Source organism: Dunckerocampus dactyliophorus, chromosome 20 (genome assembly GCF_027744805.1).
Source record: "Dunckerocampus dactyliophorus isolate RoL2022-P2 chromosome 20, RoL_Ddac_1.1, whole genome shotgun sequence".
Lineage (NCBI taxonomy): Eukaryota > Metazoa > Chordata > Actinopteri > Syngnathiformes > Syngnathidae > Dunckerocampus > Dunckerocampus dactyliophorus.
The window spans coordinates 8,197,856-8,213,999 of NC_072838.1; the positions used below are offsets into that span (position 1 = coordinate 8,197,856).

General features: G+C 41.2%; 1 protein-coding gene across 5 annotated transcripts in view; it reads right to left on the minus strand.

Moving 5' to 3' along the window:
• The window catches only part of LOC129173420 (oxysterol-binding protein-related protein 10), a 70,962-nt gene that overhangs the window by 21,414 nt on the left and 33,404 nt on the right, over positions 1 to 16,144 (minus strand). For all 5 annotated transcript variants that reach the window (XM_054764320.1, XM_054764321.1, XM_054764319.1 and 2 more), the window contains 3 exons: positions 15,115 to 15,194; positions 13,049 to 13,117; positions 5,972 to 6,166 (listed from right to left, as the gene is read on the minus strand). In XM_054764320.1, the coding sequence (XP_054620295.1) occupies positions 5,972 to 6,166; positions 13,049 to 13,117; positions 15,115 to 15,194 (344 nt within the window). The remainder of the gene's footprint in view (positions 1 to 5,971; positions 6,167 to 13,048; positions 13,118 to 15,114; positions 15,195 to 16,144) is intronic.

The window sequence follows — 16,144 nt, forward strand, 5'->3', positions numbered from 1 at the left end:
AGAACCTGTGAACAAAAGCAACACAAGCGGCCGTTAAGGACGTTAAATCACGTCAAAAGTGCACACGGCCGACCAGACTTTAAATGGTGAAATCGGTCGAGTAAAACCAGATATACAATCAACAGAGTCCACCATGGTGGTGTCCTTGTGTCATCACCTTCTAGAAGCTGCTTTTAAAGCAAAAGTAAACCGGCAATGAAACACGTCACCACTTTCCCTCTGGTGGGAAAAACGCTCACCATCAATCAAAGCATGAGCGGCCGTTTGGTTGCAGACGGAGCAGCGGGAAGGCGAGCCAACAATGCCATCACCGCCATCACTTTTCCCTCCCTCAACGACAAAGGATGTTATATTCAGGTTTCTTAATGTGGACAAAAGTATTTTTGTGGAATAAAACACATTTACAGTTAGTAAAGTGCGTAGGTAAGCGTGGAAGGCCTTACCTGTAAATCATTAGGGTTTTGGGTGATTTTAGGCCCAATGTGTTATTACAATATGTCAAAATTTAAAAAATAAATAAATAAATAAAAACTGCACAGTCATTCGTGAAGCTGAACTGGGGAAAATAAAGGCTGATAAGGAGGTAAATCACACAAGTACGTTCAAAGGCTAAAAACCCTGGAAAAGGCAAAGGGTTAATCATATTTTATGGGTAGATATTAATGTATAAATACTTGGTTCTACACAGGCTGTGTGTTTGGTCATGACTGTAAAAACATACAAATGCAGACTAGACCCCTGGAGCCAGCGGGATCAGCAGTGCTCCTCGAAATAGCCTAACCCCAGTGACCAACCTCCAACGTGGCTGTACGAATGCCCACCGGTGCTTCTGTTTGATGAGCTCAAATCAGTCAACTGTGACAACCAGACAGACGCGAGATTGGTCATGTGGTCTGACTCCTACCATCACACAGTCAGTGGATAGACGGATGGAAGGTGGCAGCGTGACCATGACCTCTGCTGTGAGGGATTCCATCATCACTATCGTAGAAAGACATGTATGCACCATGCTTTAAGCTCACTATTATTCCACACCAAACTCATCCAAGCATGTTTGTATGGATGTTGCCTTGTGCACCAAGTCATAGCAGAAAAGTGCCTTCCCCAAACGGCTCCCACAAAGTTAGAAGCATAGAATGTAAAAAAACAAAATAATGTCTTATGATGACAACTTGAGATCCAGGGGTACCTAACGGGCTAATTAAATGGTTTAACAAGTTCATATGGTAATTACTCCAGCCAACGCTGACGTTTGTGCGCATCTAAAACGAACCATGAAGCTCGAGTGCAATGTTGAATATGTGCAATAATCACCGTAAGCCCAACTGTGCATCACACTGATCTGTTGGCTAACTGCCCGGGAGGTTAAGAGAACGCTAGTTGTTGGCCATGCTGACAAGACAAATCATGCACACATTCACAGAGGTGTGATGAAGCCAAAAGTGAACATCCGTGGCCAGAAAAGACATTTCTGCACTATGTCCTAAATGAGGGGTCGCCGACACATCAATCGCGCTTAACCAGTTGATTTTTGGGGCTTTGCCAGTAGTAGTTGCCCGAAAACATTTGGATATTAGAATATTAGAATTAGGATATTAGAATATATAATCCAAAAAGTAAATGTATTATCACATCTGTGCCCTGCCCTCCCAGAGAGTGACCTACACATCTGCCAACAGGCATGCATTTTGACCCCTGAGTGCAACCGTATGCCTCGCCGCTCTCTAGGCACACATGACAAACCTCGCCGGCCGCAGCTCTGAGTCCACTCCCTGAAACCCAGAGGTGCCAGCGCCAGCTTTGCAAACAACAAGCGTTGTGTGACGTGCACCTCCCAAAAAAATCCTTAACCTGCGGTGCCACGGAACATTTCGGTGGACTGTTGTAACGTATCGACCAGCTCCAGTCGCAACAACACTCCAACCTCGCCCATCAACCACCATCACTGGCCCGCAAATGGAAGCCAACAAGCAAAATTGAGCGCTGGTCTATTTTAAGAGCCCCAAACCAGGGATGCCCAAAGTGCGGCTCATGGCTCATTTTTCATTGGTACACTGGGGTACACCTTGCCTTGGTTCGTGGCCAACACCAGAGATTTTGGTCTAAAACAGGTTGTTGACCACTGTCCTAAATAGTCAAGTTTGTTTTGAAATCCCAACATGCTGCAGCGTTTTTGTCTCCACTGTGCACCCTTGCATAAAAATAAGAGAATCCTTCCCAGTAGGCTTCAGCATCCTTCAAGCCTGTGTGTTGGGTTGTCATGGCTCAGTTAGGAATGAAGGAAAGATGACAAACGGAAAGGAAGTTGGAAGCGGTAAATCTTGGCAGCTACTGCAGGAATCAGGTCAGACAAATTTAAATCCAAACAGAGAATGTATCACAAACTTACAGAGGCTTGTTTTTTTTTTTCAGTGTGACGTGGAAACAAGCACCAGAGGAGCGTTTGTTTTACTTAATGAACACACCATATGCTCAGTAGGCACTCAGACTATTGCAGGTTGGCTTGAAGAGGGAGGGGGGTGTTCGAACCGCTCCTGGGACGTGAGACAGGATTCTCCATTCACTGACAGCAAGCTGCTCTCTTTCTGTCAAGCGAATGAATCACTTGGATGAGATATTCTTAGCTACACGACGCAGACACAGCGTGGCACATCGGAACCGGGGAAAAGCACGACTTGAAGCCAGAGAGGCATGAAAGGATGAGCTTCGCAGTCAAACAGGGAAAGTTTGAAAGGTTCAGTTACTGATCTCCATTTGAGGTCTTGCCAAGACATTTTGCATAATTCCAGCTTTGTAGGAAGTTTGGGGAAGGCCCATTTCTGTTCCAGCATGACTTGCGGGTGGGAAGTGACGTCATGGGATCAAGTCTGGTGCTCGTGTGTTTCCCAGAACATTACAGTAACAATAGGCTCCAGCATGCCGCCGCGACCCTAAAGAGGAGAAGCGGTATAGAAAATGGATGGATGGATGGATTACAGTGTAGAATACATGCTGGGAAGCCCACTTGCACGCTTTCCTAACTGGAAGTTAACCAGCATTACTTGTTATTTTTGGTTGCACTGTGAGTGAGGTAGATGTTTGGGTTAATGGAGTACGGGTATAAGCAAGTGATGGTTATGTACAGGTATAGCAGTGCTTGGACATAACAGCATAGCCCAGGCTTGATTTAGCCATTTGTGGGTGATCTCGGATGGTAACCCCCTCGAAAAAACGGGAATCTACCGTATTCCCTCCTTACCTTCATTCCTTTTTCTTCATAATGGCCTACTATACTTGTTCAGTTGTGAATAATGACAGGGCTCGAAACTGGAAGGAGCATAAGAGATAGAGACATGGCAAAATATGCCTCGCTTGCAAAGTAGGAAGCTGTGATCTGTTCCTTTCATGTTTCCTCCCTATTTCTGGGAAAATGTGCTTTTAGGGCTGTTGCCAAACAGCGAGGCATCTGGCAGATGAATTAGGGAGATGAACGTGACAAGGAGAGACAATAGGCCTTTTAAATGTAAAATATATCTTGGCACAGCGGAGAAAAAGACTGAAATCAAGTCTGCCATCTGGCACATTGTTGAGTCAAACTGTTTATATTTGAGTACATGTGTACATGTGCCTTTTAAGGGTGATAATTGAGGGATGACACGGCTATGAGTGTCATGTGGTCCTGATGTGGGGATGCTGAACTCACCTGTGAGGGCCCCACTCAGGTTATCACTCAAGCATAAGAATGACTAAATGAACTAAAATACAAATACAAGGCATGCAGAAGATGCATTCAAAGACGTGAGCCATATGTGAAACAAATGCTAGTATTATTTTGCATGTATATTAGTGTGTTGGGGTTTATTTCCATACCCATACAGTCTGTGTGGTACAGTTACAGTACATTGTGTACATGTGTTACTTCATATTCTTGTTATTTTTGATTGCACCGTGAGTGAGGTAGACTTTTGGGTGGATGACCTCCTGTTGGTTTATCATGCATGAGTAAGGGTGTACAGTCAAGCTGATTCACTGGAAATACAAGGCCGTCCTTAAGCAATTTGAAATTTGACTCTCACTGTGTCCTGTGCAAATCAATCTTGCAATCCTGCTGCCTTTCAATGCAATGAATATGAATATATGTCCAAGGAACTGTGCTATAAATGTATTTTCTGTATGATTCCACTGGCTTTTAACATTTTCTTAAGTAATAATTGCTGAATTTGCACATTTCCTGATCAAATACAGTGTAGATGCTCCCCCCAAAAAACAAAAATGGTTTTCAAAAAGCATGGATAAATAATGGGACTAAGAAGTATTGGAAACGAGTTGAAAACATTTTTTTGACCAAAGTGAATTATCCTCTTATTTTTCATCAATCAGTGCCTCACCAGCCATGGACCTCTGCAGTGGTGGGCTGTGCTGAAAGTATAGAAATATGTAGCTAAGGGAGGCAAAGTGGTAACAACCCTACATATACATATACCTTACATATGGGGAAGGGATTGAGACACTCTCAACGAGGAATCAATCAAGGATTGACCTTTAGTTTTTGGACAAGTCTTCATTTACAGATTTATACTGTTATATTGTTATATTGTTCCCTGGCCTCAACACCTCAACACCCAATATCTAGGGCTGTCAAATGATTGAACATTGTAATTAATTAATCACAGATTAATCACCATTTTCAAATGAATTAATCATGATTACTCACCATTTGCATATATGTCCTAAATATGCCCATTTTTACTGTATTTTTAAGACAGATAAAAGACAGGGCAGATTTATAATATATTTGTATGTATTAACAGCTCAAATGAACTGAAAATTTAAATGTATTTAACTAACACTAGTTTCTTTAATAGTAGTGGAACATTTGAATCACGCTTTAATCGTGTTATTATGAGCAATGAGAGGTCACGGTCAAAGACACCACGTAATTAAAGTTCAATTCACATGTTTTGAGTTTATTTTCTGGGACTTCCGAGCACACTTAAAAGGTATTTGATTATGATTTGATTTATTTTGAACATGCGTACAAGTTACACTAGAATACATCACAGTTGATGTGTTCAGGTCAGACTGTGTGTGGGGATCTACACTGTGCCTCGTTTGTCGTCATAACGGAGAGGCGTGGCTCGCCATGATGCGCATGCGTAAATTGCGGTAAAAACTTAATTATTAATTAAATAAATTAGCCGTTAGCAGGCTACTTTTAACAGCCCCACTAATATGGCATAGTATAGAGTCTTACGCTAAAATAACCTGACGATACGAGTAAGCCCACAAGACTACCGTATGTGTCGGGAGGAAGAACTTGTTTTGTCAGCATCTCTGGCCAGTTAGGGACTTGTTCGTTGGATATTTCAGTTTTTTTTTAAAAGATTTTAGAAGTTCTCCATACCTGATCACCTTGGACAGAAGAGGCTTTTTTAGACTAAAAATCCCAAAGGGGCGAGAAACAGGAGAATTTACATAATAACGCTGATTTTAAAAGAAGCCCGATCCTACAGTTCCAACTTTTCAGACATATGCGTAGACAAATTCTATGTGATGTGAAAGTGTCATATGACGAGATTGGTGTGTTTAAAGTTATTTACACCTCTCCTAAATCTGGTGAACGGTCTGGTACGAGAATTTCAGGAGATTTTTACTAGATCTTGTGCATATCTTACATCACAACCTTAGCGGGCCCATGCAGGGAAACTTGCCCTAATTGCCGCATTCATAAACATTGAAGGATGCATTCAAGTGTGTATTAAATACAGTATGTTCAAACTAACCCAGTGTAGGTCGATACAGTATATGCTCAGCTATCAGAAATAAACATCTGGATATTTGTTATACAGTACATGACAAGTGTATCTGTTAATAATAAAAATACATTTTACTTTTATATTTACGGTATATGCCAAGGGCCAATAAAAACCTAGCACGGCTTGGCCCCTGGGCTGCCCTTTGAACACCCCCGTTGTAACGTCTGGTCACCCACCTCTTTGACCTCATGGAGCTGTCCTGGGCACTGATTCTTTGACCGTCTCGCTGCAGCCGGGGACTTGTGGTGCGTTATCGTCACAATGTTCCCGGGCGAGGCCGTATGGCCCAGTTGCCTCTGAGAAGCCGGTGATGACGATGGAGTAAGGTGGGGGAGGAGGGAGAAGCTACGGTTGCGACCAGAGGATGACCCCTAAGGAAGGAGAGGTAAAAAACAACGAAAAAAGGTTGTAATAAATATGAACATGTGCAAATATGTGTTTTGTGTATGCATGAATGACACAATAAAATCTCCATAAATAAAATATGTAAGTAAGTATGTACGAGTAAGGATGCAATGATGTAGTGAATTAAGTAAAGCTATTGCTGGGCTGTTCTCTTCACCTTGAGGTACAAGCCAGAAGTGTTTTCGCGTGCAAGACTGAGGGTGCAGCTTCATTTTGGACATAAAATGTTGACCAAGAAATGCTCTGTGAGTGCCTGCCAAGTAAAAACTATACTTACAATGGGGGAAGTAATTATTAGTTTGTTTATTATGTTTACTCGGGGTGGCCCGATAAAGCTTTTTCACTTCCGATACGATATTGCAGCCTTGAATATCATCCGAAAACAAATAGTGATACGATATCAGCATGAATCATACAAACTTTTACAGTAATCCCTCGTTTATTGAAGATAATTGGTTCCAGACCCAAGTCGGATTCAATGTTAACAGAATATTTTCGTAGTTGGAGCATAGAAAACCTGTTAAATACTATTTTTAACATTATTAGAGCCCTCTAGACATGAAATAACACCCCTATAGTCATCTTAGCACTCGTATTACCCATTATAGTAGATATAATCAGCCATTTAAAGACATAAATAAGACTCACGCTCGTGTGTGTTTCAATAAACGTCTTCCGGACGTGTGGAGAGCAAGTGAGATTCAGAGTTGAGTTTTAGCTGGAGTACGACCACAACAGTATTATTGTTATTATTGTGCCTGTTATGAGAAAAATAATTAAAGCCTGCCGTTGGCGATCAAGTTTGGTGCATGTTTCAAATGACACCCAGGAGTGAAATATGCACGAGTGACTTAATGATGAACACAAAACATGATTAAGGTTGATCATTAAAATTCAAACAAAGGTTTGACCTTTTTTGAGATTGTTTAAACCAGAGAGAAATGTGATAATTGTTAATGCCTGTCTGAGAAAAAGTGTATGGCGAGGGGTTTTACAGCCTTAAAACATATATAATCATTGTAAAAAAAAAAAATTTAAGTTGGCTACTTTGCGTCGTTAAAGTTTCCCAGTTCTGTGCCACCACGGGAAACTTGTGCATGACAAGTTTTGTATTCAGCTGCAATGTCTTTCACTGCTTGGAGAGTATCTGGTCAAAATCCCTCCTAATAGGTGTGCAACCCTGGTGAGCAGCAAAGAAATGTCTGACCTGTGCTTCTCAAGTTTCTCCAAGTACTAAGTCACGTTTTGCTTGGGAACCGAATACTTATTTCAAATCCCTGAAGAAGCCTTAAATAGTGGAACAAATTAACACCAATCAGCAAAGTAAGACACAGGTTGTCCCCTCTGTGACACTTTCCTTAGTAGTGCGATGACCTCTGTGCTGAAATACAATAAAGTCAGACCAGAGGAAAGTCTGCCTTTCCTCACCAATAAAGTATATAGGAGAGCAGGGAAACAAGGCACCAGACATGGATCTGCCCCACGATAACCCAGGCCTGGCTACCGCGCTGGTAAAAATAAAATCAAATGAACAGAGCACAGATCACAGAAGGAACCCGCCGTCGGACACGCGAGCAGGCACGTTTTGTAATAAAGACATGTTAGGATTCGCAGTGTATTAATAACGTGACAAGACTGAGTCACCAACGTGTGGGACTCCAGTGTGCAGAATGATACACGTGGGCAAACAAACTAGTTTGGGTCACATGCTCATTTGAGTTTGCCAAATGAATGAGCCTTACAGGATACCGTAGTACTGTGGAAACCAAATATGGTTTGGTACATTTGGTGTTGGATGTGTGATCCAAGATGGTTATGAATAAAACATCTAATATTTATTAATACCACAAGACTCAGCTTGCGTGAAACAGTTTGTTACACGTAATATTGTATGATAGCCAAGACAGCATATGTCTTAACATTTTTGAGACTTGTGTCTTAACTGCGTTAGCAAAGAACTGAGTCAGCCGCTGACGACGTCATTGACGAGCGACATTGCCGACTTCTGGTTCCTGTTTCCATGTATTATCAAGTTAATAGGATGCTAGCAGGGACATTTTGTGATAAAATACACATTTAGAATACAGTTGGACTCATGCAGTGTATTAATAACACAACAAAACCATCTTGTGCTATACTGTACGCCAGGGGTCACCAACGTGGTGACCGCGGGCACAAGGTAGCCCCCCCACGACCTCATGAGGCGCCCGCAGGCCTGCTTTTCATTCAGGTTTTCAGTTAATAATGTGAGAACACTAGAAAGAAATGTATTCTGAAACATAAAATGTGAGTTGTGAATACCAGCATTTTGTGAATGTTTTGGTAAAACAAGCATATTTGATTTGTTTGGGTTGAAATAAGGTATTGAAATCATTTCTAAAAAAATGAGTAGCTCGTGGCCATTTTCATTTTCTAAAAGTAGCTCTCGCAAGAAAAAACGTTGGTGACCCCTGCTGCACGCTAATCGGAAAATGTATGCAAAATTTTGGGGTAAATTTTTGACGTTAACAGAAAAACACTCTAACCGGGGCGTACACTAACGGAGGTTCCACTGTATATGAATTTTGGGCCGTACCGCCCAGCCTTAAACAAACTGTAGTTTGTAGGTGTAGGTTTTCTTCTTCCTCGCCCTTTTTATTTCTTTGTCAGTCGTGACAAATGTGGCAATACCGTCACAAAATGTAACGTAACTGGGTGATGTCGTGCTGCCAGTCTGGTCCAGGATTAGTGTGGTGTGAATGCAAAGCAAAGCAAAACAAAAGGTGAGACATTTCTCGACTAAATCGAACCCGCGTCCGCCAGGCTATCCTGGTGGAAATGCGCTGGTAATGAGCTTACAGGAGAGAACACTGGTGCATTGTGCAAAAGCTAAGCCACAATCTCCGAGTAAGCAGAGAAGGAACTGCATTAAGAATTGAGGTTTTGTCCTCTTTAACTGGCACAGAGCCGCAAGCATTTGATTAAACTGGAAATGGAGAGAAGGTATTTGACTCAAGAATGTGTCAGGAGGGAAAGGAGGGCAGCAATTAAAGAAAGTGGGCCAGAGATGCAGGTGTGATGAAATTTTAAGTGCTCATGACACCAAAACATTTTGCTATTTTTGCCATAAAAATAACACTGAAAGCCATATACCCTGTGTTACGTGTGTGCTCAAATGTTGACACATCTACCTTTCCCTCCGCCACTGAAAAACAACCTGGTGAAAGACTAGACAAGAAGGAGGAAATGACCCGTCTTCGAGAACCCTCCCCCTCTGAACTACGCAGGGAATACGGTGTTTTCATATTGTCGTGGGGCATTTTTTGGTGACTTCCTGTAGTCGTTTTCTGTGGTCATTTTTTGGATCGTATGCCTGCTCGTTGTTTATGTTTGCCACATTTCAAGGACAGTTTTGGCAATGTGACTCAGCTAGAGGAAAGTTTGGGGCTGAATGTGTATAACTACTCATCACAATCAGTGTTAAATAATAATAATGTTATTATTGTGTTATTGTTGTGACTATTTTCTCTTTTTTTTACCTTTGCTGTGCGTCCATGGCTGTGTTTTGATGAGTCTGGTTGCTGGATGGCGGCGGTTCCGAAAATTCGCTGGGGGGCGTTTGATAATCAAAACTTCATTTCACTCGTATTTTATAGTTGTTTACTGGCAGACAACAGCAGTATGGCAAAAAACTCATTAAATGAATACTTATATTTTTATACTTTTCCCCCCCCATACATTTTTTGGTGTCATGAGCACTTTCATGTTGGAATTAGAAGCCAAATTATCAGGTTTTCTTTCATTATGTGTCACTCATTTGGAATTTGATAACTTGTAATTTAAACAAGAATAGCAACCAAAAAAATTAGATGCCGCTCGCAGGTAAGTGGTACTATTTGAGCTATCTTTAGAACAGGCTGGCGGGCGACTCATGTGGTCCCTAGGGGCCACACCTGGTGCCCGCAGGCACTCTGCTGGTGACACGATTTAGACCACACATACACGCATAATAAAGACGCTGATGTGATGTTCGGAGTGTCCGTGAATGCATCTCACGGTCTGTCGTTGCAATGATGACTGGACTTGAGACATTTATTTAGTTTGCTTAGAGTCGGAAATACATATATGGTGTTGGAATTGCACTACTGATGATGTGTTCAGGTCAGGATAAAGGAATGACAGAAGTGGGGAGCTACACTGTGCCGCTGTCTGTCGTCATAACAGAGAGTCGTGGCTTGCGTATGCGTACAAAATATATACATATGCGTTAAATACGCAAAAAAATGTCATGTAATTCATGAAATAAATTACAAAAATTAGTTAACGTGCTATTTTTGACAGCCCTGCTAAAAACTAATAAGTCTTATAGATCACTCACACACATACACAGTGCACATATAGCTGGATAATAAACAATACAGAGCAACTTCTGATCAATGCAAGCCAATTTCAGAATTAAAATAATGTACTGATTGAAGCCCCACCAATTTTCGGTTAATCCACGCCTACTTTCGGTTGATGCCACACCCAATCCGAGTACAGACTCGGACAGATAATTTAGATGGGTGAACAGATACAGATACAAATACAAATAGTGGTGTTGCCATGTTTTGAAACAATGAAGCCATCATGAAATTCACATCATGACAGCAACCAGCAGAAGTCGGAGTTAGTTTCTACTCCATTTATGACCTACTAACAAACTAAAAAGGTACTCATGGAAATATGTGCAAATGAAAAATTTGACCCCAAAATATTGTACTTAATTTACTTTCGTAACCTTTTCTCAACGCTCTCATTGCAAACAAATACAATATATTTTACGATATTTTGTTACAACTTTATTATCGTTCCGCTCTGATTGGCTTGGAGAAATCACACGGTTCTACTGCTTTGACAGGAGGAATCCATTTAAGGTCTTCTGAAATGAACAAACTAACAATCTTTAATGACGACCTTGAAAATAGTCCCACCCTTACTGACGCCGCTTCCTATTTTCCCTACTTCTTTGCTGTCACTGAGCCGTGGGCGGACTTAACCCTGCATGAGGCAGCGTAAGCGAACGCTGCAACGGTCAGCTTCTGACCTGTCACTTTTTGCACCACGGGGAGCGTTAATTACGCCTTTATTAGACCCTCGGTAAATACTGAAGAATGCTCGTGAAAGATGGTGAATAGTCTACAGTAGTGTAATACTTTCAACTTGTATTTAAGAACGGTGACGAGCACTGGAGGCAAACACTGCTGTGTTTGCTTTATTCCAACAGCTCAACTCAAAGTCCACTACATTACATGACTCTTCCCTACTCTTCCCTTATGTCAGGAAGAGCGTGCACATGCTTGACTCTTTATCTGCGGCCAGTTCTGCAACCAGAGTGTGGTTGGTAAGTGCTTTGGCTGAAGACACGGCAGTTACAGTACATAGGTCAAAGTCCAGCAACGTCTGACTGAAAGCTACACCAAGCTAAACTAGCATACGTTTTTATCATATTGCTGTGGATAACATGAACTTTCTTTGACACGGTGAATCAGTAATGCATTACGAGTGGTACTATATGTTGTGTGGTACTATAAGAGCAAATCCCTGCAATAATATGCATATTCATTATTACAATGATGCAAATGCACCTTTTGTGCACACTAAACGTTTTCGCTGCTGCCACTAAATAGTGGACCATCAGACGTAACGTCAAACGTAGTCTAATCCAGGCGTAGGGTTGGGTATAGTTTGCATATAATCCAATACTGGTGCCAAATCGGTACTTTAATAAAGAGGAAAACATACAACTTTCTATTTTTATGTAATTTTTTAATGTGCAAGTTTAACAGAATAATTATTTAAATAGTTCAATAATATGAATACAATTATAAAGTACCGTACCTTACAGTGTATAAGCCACTACTTTTGAACACTGTGGCTTATGCAGTGATGCCGCTAATATGCATTTTGCGCTTCGTACACGCAGAAAGGTGCATGTGGTGCGGCTTTCAGGTAAAGGCAATCAACCTAGCATCTTTTGCTCAGGTCCGCAGTGGAGGTTGGAAGCGTGGTGTCGAGAGGTCGACTGTCATTGGCGGGTTTTGGCGGGCTGGACTGCTGTGTGCTGACAGCACAGGCTCCAGGGCGGGGGTGGCGCTGAGAGCGACAACGAAAGAGGGAGAGATACTGGCGGGGTGTGTGGCGAGGGAATCGTGGGGCTGTTTGGTTCAGAGATGGAAGAAGACACCTTTAGCTCCCAGGTAGAGGACGAGGACAGCGATTAATTACTTTTCTGGTAGGGTATTGTTCACCCAGTCGTATTACACGCACTGTTTGGAAAAAGCATTTATTTAATTAAAAGTTTAAAAAAATCTTTGTTTTGCTATGAGTTATTCATGAATACAATAGTGTCTCTCACCTCAGGTCTCTGCTTTTCTTTTGATCACGGCTAAGCCAAAATGGAGCCAAATAAAGTTGCAAGAGCCATAATTTTGATAAAAAAGGTCAGCAACACCATTGAATTCAAGAAATAACTCACAGCAAAACACTAAAGCGGTGTCCGTGTTGATCTCACTGCCATGAGTCTTTGTCAACAATCACGTCTTCAATGAAGGTATAAGTAACTTGAAATTTTGATTAATCACTTTCATTCATCGTATGCATTTATGTGCATTTTAAAGTGTTTTCTGCATGTAAAACTGTTAATGTCATTGTTCTACGTGTTCTGTGTACAGTGTGAGTGACTCAGGGGTTCATTTAGGGATCATTTTGGTGTAAGTTCCGAAGTACGTTTAAACTCCATTTACATCAGTCTAGGAACGGAAGTCGTTCGCAACCCAAGGACCACCTGTAACGTGTTAACTAAAGTGTTTTTGTTAGTGATGACTCACCAGAACGTCTTGTCCTCCCCCTGCTTCTTCTAAACTCAGGTGTTCATCTGAGCCCTTCAGCTTCCTCACCTAACAACCACAGGCAAAACATAAATTAAGATCAGTATAGGGAAACATGGTTTTGAAAGACAATTATTTTGAGCGCGTATGTAACCACAAAATGGCGAAAGTGGTAATGCCGTAAAGATGCATTATTATCTTTGCACCGGGCATGATGGAGAGAGAGGACAGGCCAAGGTTACATCCATTAAATTGGACCAGAAAACAACATCAAAATGATGACGTTTGCAATATTGTCAGCTCCATAGTTATGATGAAGCTTTGAAACACTGTTCCATCTGTATCACTATGTTCAAATCCAGTGAGAGTGCCTGCTAAAAAGGGACAGTTTCATAATTGCTGATGGAAAATTAATACAGCACTTTAAAAATATCTTGTCATTAATTAAATCAGGAATTTTTTCATCATTTGCCAAAAAAAAACCTCTGTCCAGTTACTTTCCACTACTTCAAGTGTGTCCAAAGTGTGGCCCAGGGGCAATTTGTGGCCCACGGTGACCCGCGGCACATTTAAAAAATACAATGAAAGACGAAAACAACAGCAAAAAGGAAAAAAATGAGCAAAAAGTATGTAACAAGAAAAAGTTGAAATGTTGATAATATACAGTACAACTACTACTACTACACAAAAGGTGAGAAGCAGGCTGTTTTTTCTTAGCATATCTTAGCATACATTAGGATTGGATTTTAGTCTGTTGACAAAATTAAACATACAATGAAACTTCAGTTTTAGAACGCCCCAGTTTCCGTATGATTCGGTTTTCGGCCAAAAATAGGTCGCAGTTTTCATACACTGTATCAGTTATCATGCGACCAAGCACCCAAGCATTGGTGACTGTCTCTGTGAAGAATGGATAGGGGGAGACTATAGACTAGGGGTGTCACGAGACGAGACGATACATGAGATTGGGTCTACGAGAACAAAACGAGACAAGGTTTTAACATTACTTTTAAGAAGTACAATGAGAAAATATTTTTAAAAATATATGACAATATATTGCAATCTACTACATTCCCGAGATTCCACAGTATTAAACAGATTTTTTTTTTGTGTGTGTGTATGGGTTCATTCTATTTGGATAACCATGATTAGTGATGCTCCCCGACTAATACTTCCATTGGAGGCTTTGGCTTACTGGTTGCAGCTTTGTTGCAACCCTGTCTTTAGCCAACAAACTCACTGAGGCCGAATCAAGTCTCCTGTACTTCTGTTTCAACACCACTGTTGTGTTAAGTGGAGTGATGGTGGCCCAAAAATAATATAATAGCAGACTTCGTTGTAATACTGTATGTTATACTTCTTTAGCCAGCACACTGGTTGAGTTTTAATCAACCGAACCCTTTGCTTGTTGGTGACTTTGCAGTAAGATGAAGCAGACGACACAACGTAGGGTGTTGCAAAGGACGATAAGACAGGACAAAGCCCGATGTCCTTCATGAAGGTGTTCCCAGGGGATGCTGTTTGACTTCCAATTTGTTCTAATGTGCACGTCATTGACATTTCATTCATTGTGTGAGAACAGGCTGTTGATAAGTGTGACAAGCGTTTTCAAAGTCAATTTAACTTTAGCACAAAATCTCCAAAACCAACAAATTAAAGAAAAATGGCATGTCTTTACAATTGTATCTTTCTGTACTGTTCTTTAAAAGGTGACAAGTGGCTACCATGAGATATTGCATGAATAAGTCTAAAAGAGATGCAAAGACCACCTGACAACATGATGCAAAACAGCAATGGACTTTTGCAGCATAACAGAATGAAATACAGGAGCCTTTTCATTCTTCACACTGCTGTTCAGTTTCATTTTAACTTCAATTTGCACTTTGGGGAATGTGCGACTGTGCGGTGACCAGAAAACTGTTGAACTTGTGAACCTGAACAGAGCTGACAAGAAGACAGAGGCAGGACAGGAGTCTCAGCGGAGATGTCTTTCTTTAAAAAGACAAAGAACGAACCCGAGCCATGTGTTGAGACAATGTTACCGTTTGTAGCACGTTTTCTTTTACCTTAGCACTGCAGTCAGAATGTCGCCTGGCACACGCCTGGAGCTGACTGACCCAAAACCGCTGCTCTTTGGCATCAGAAGCTGAAACAGAAAGATAAATTAAAGCTAAATTACAGCTTTCACTTCCTTTGCATACAATGCATTCTTACGGGAGTTCACCGTCAGGTCAATATGTCATTAAAAGTCTTCACATCCACAGATGGATACCATTCATTCTCTTTATATGGTCCATTTGCACAGATGAACCTTTGAATTGGGTTACAAATCCTCCACAGGAAGATGTCTGTCTTTCGAAATATGGCTATTCCTACAGCAGCTTAGTATCACAGTATCTAATTACTAATTACTCGTATCTAATTACAAAATCTAAATCTTTTCAGGGGAATTTCCACCATGCTATTTTCATTCAAATGTAGAAGACATGTGTCCTGCAATATTCCCAAGAGCAACGTTCCCAATCAATCCAAAATGTTCATGAACCTCAAAGCCACCATTTTGTCTTAGAATCAACATATTTCACCACTATTATGACTTTGCATGTGGTCAGGCATATTTATATGGAAAATATTAACATGAAGCATTCGGAAATGTGTTGTTTTCTGCTGATTACAGGGCATTCCTTTCTGTTCAACAGCTTAACAAGCTCTTATGAGAACAGAACGATCCAGTGCATCCTTGCAGAACACACACACACACACACACACACACACACACAACGGACCGGCCTGCCACAGAGGCGTCAATCAATTCCAAACTACTGCACCTGCACATGCTTTCTGTTCTTGGCTTAGGGAAGCTGACAAGAAATCAACCTCCACAAAAAAATGTTTGTGGGGGTCCCATACCTTTACGCATCTCACTTTTCTGTGGAAATCCGCGTAAACAAAAGAAAACAAGCACAGGTGGATCTTGGGTTCATATAAAAGGCGTCATTGCAGTTTTTGGAACACAGAGCGGAAGCATAATTAGGGACAGCTCCCTCGGTTCCGATTTTTTATGTGCTTGTTCACATTACAATCAAATGCGACTTG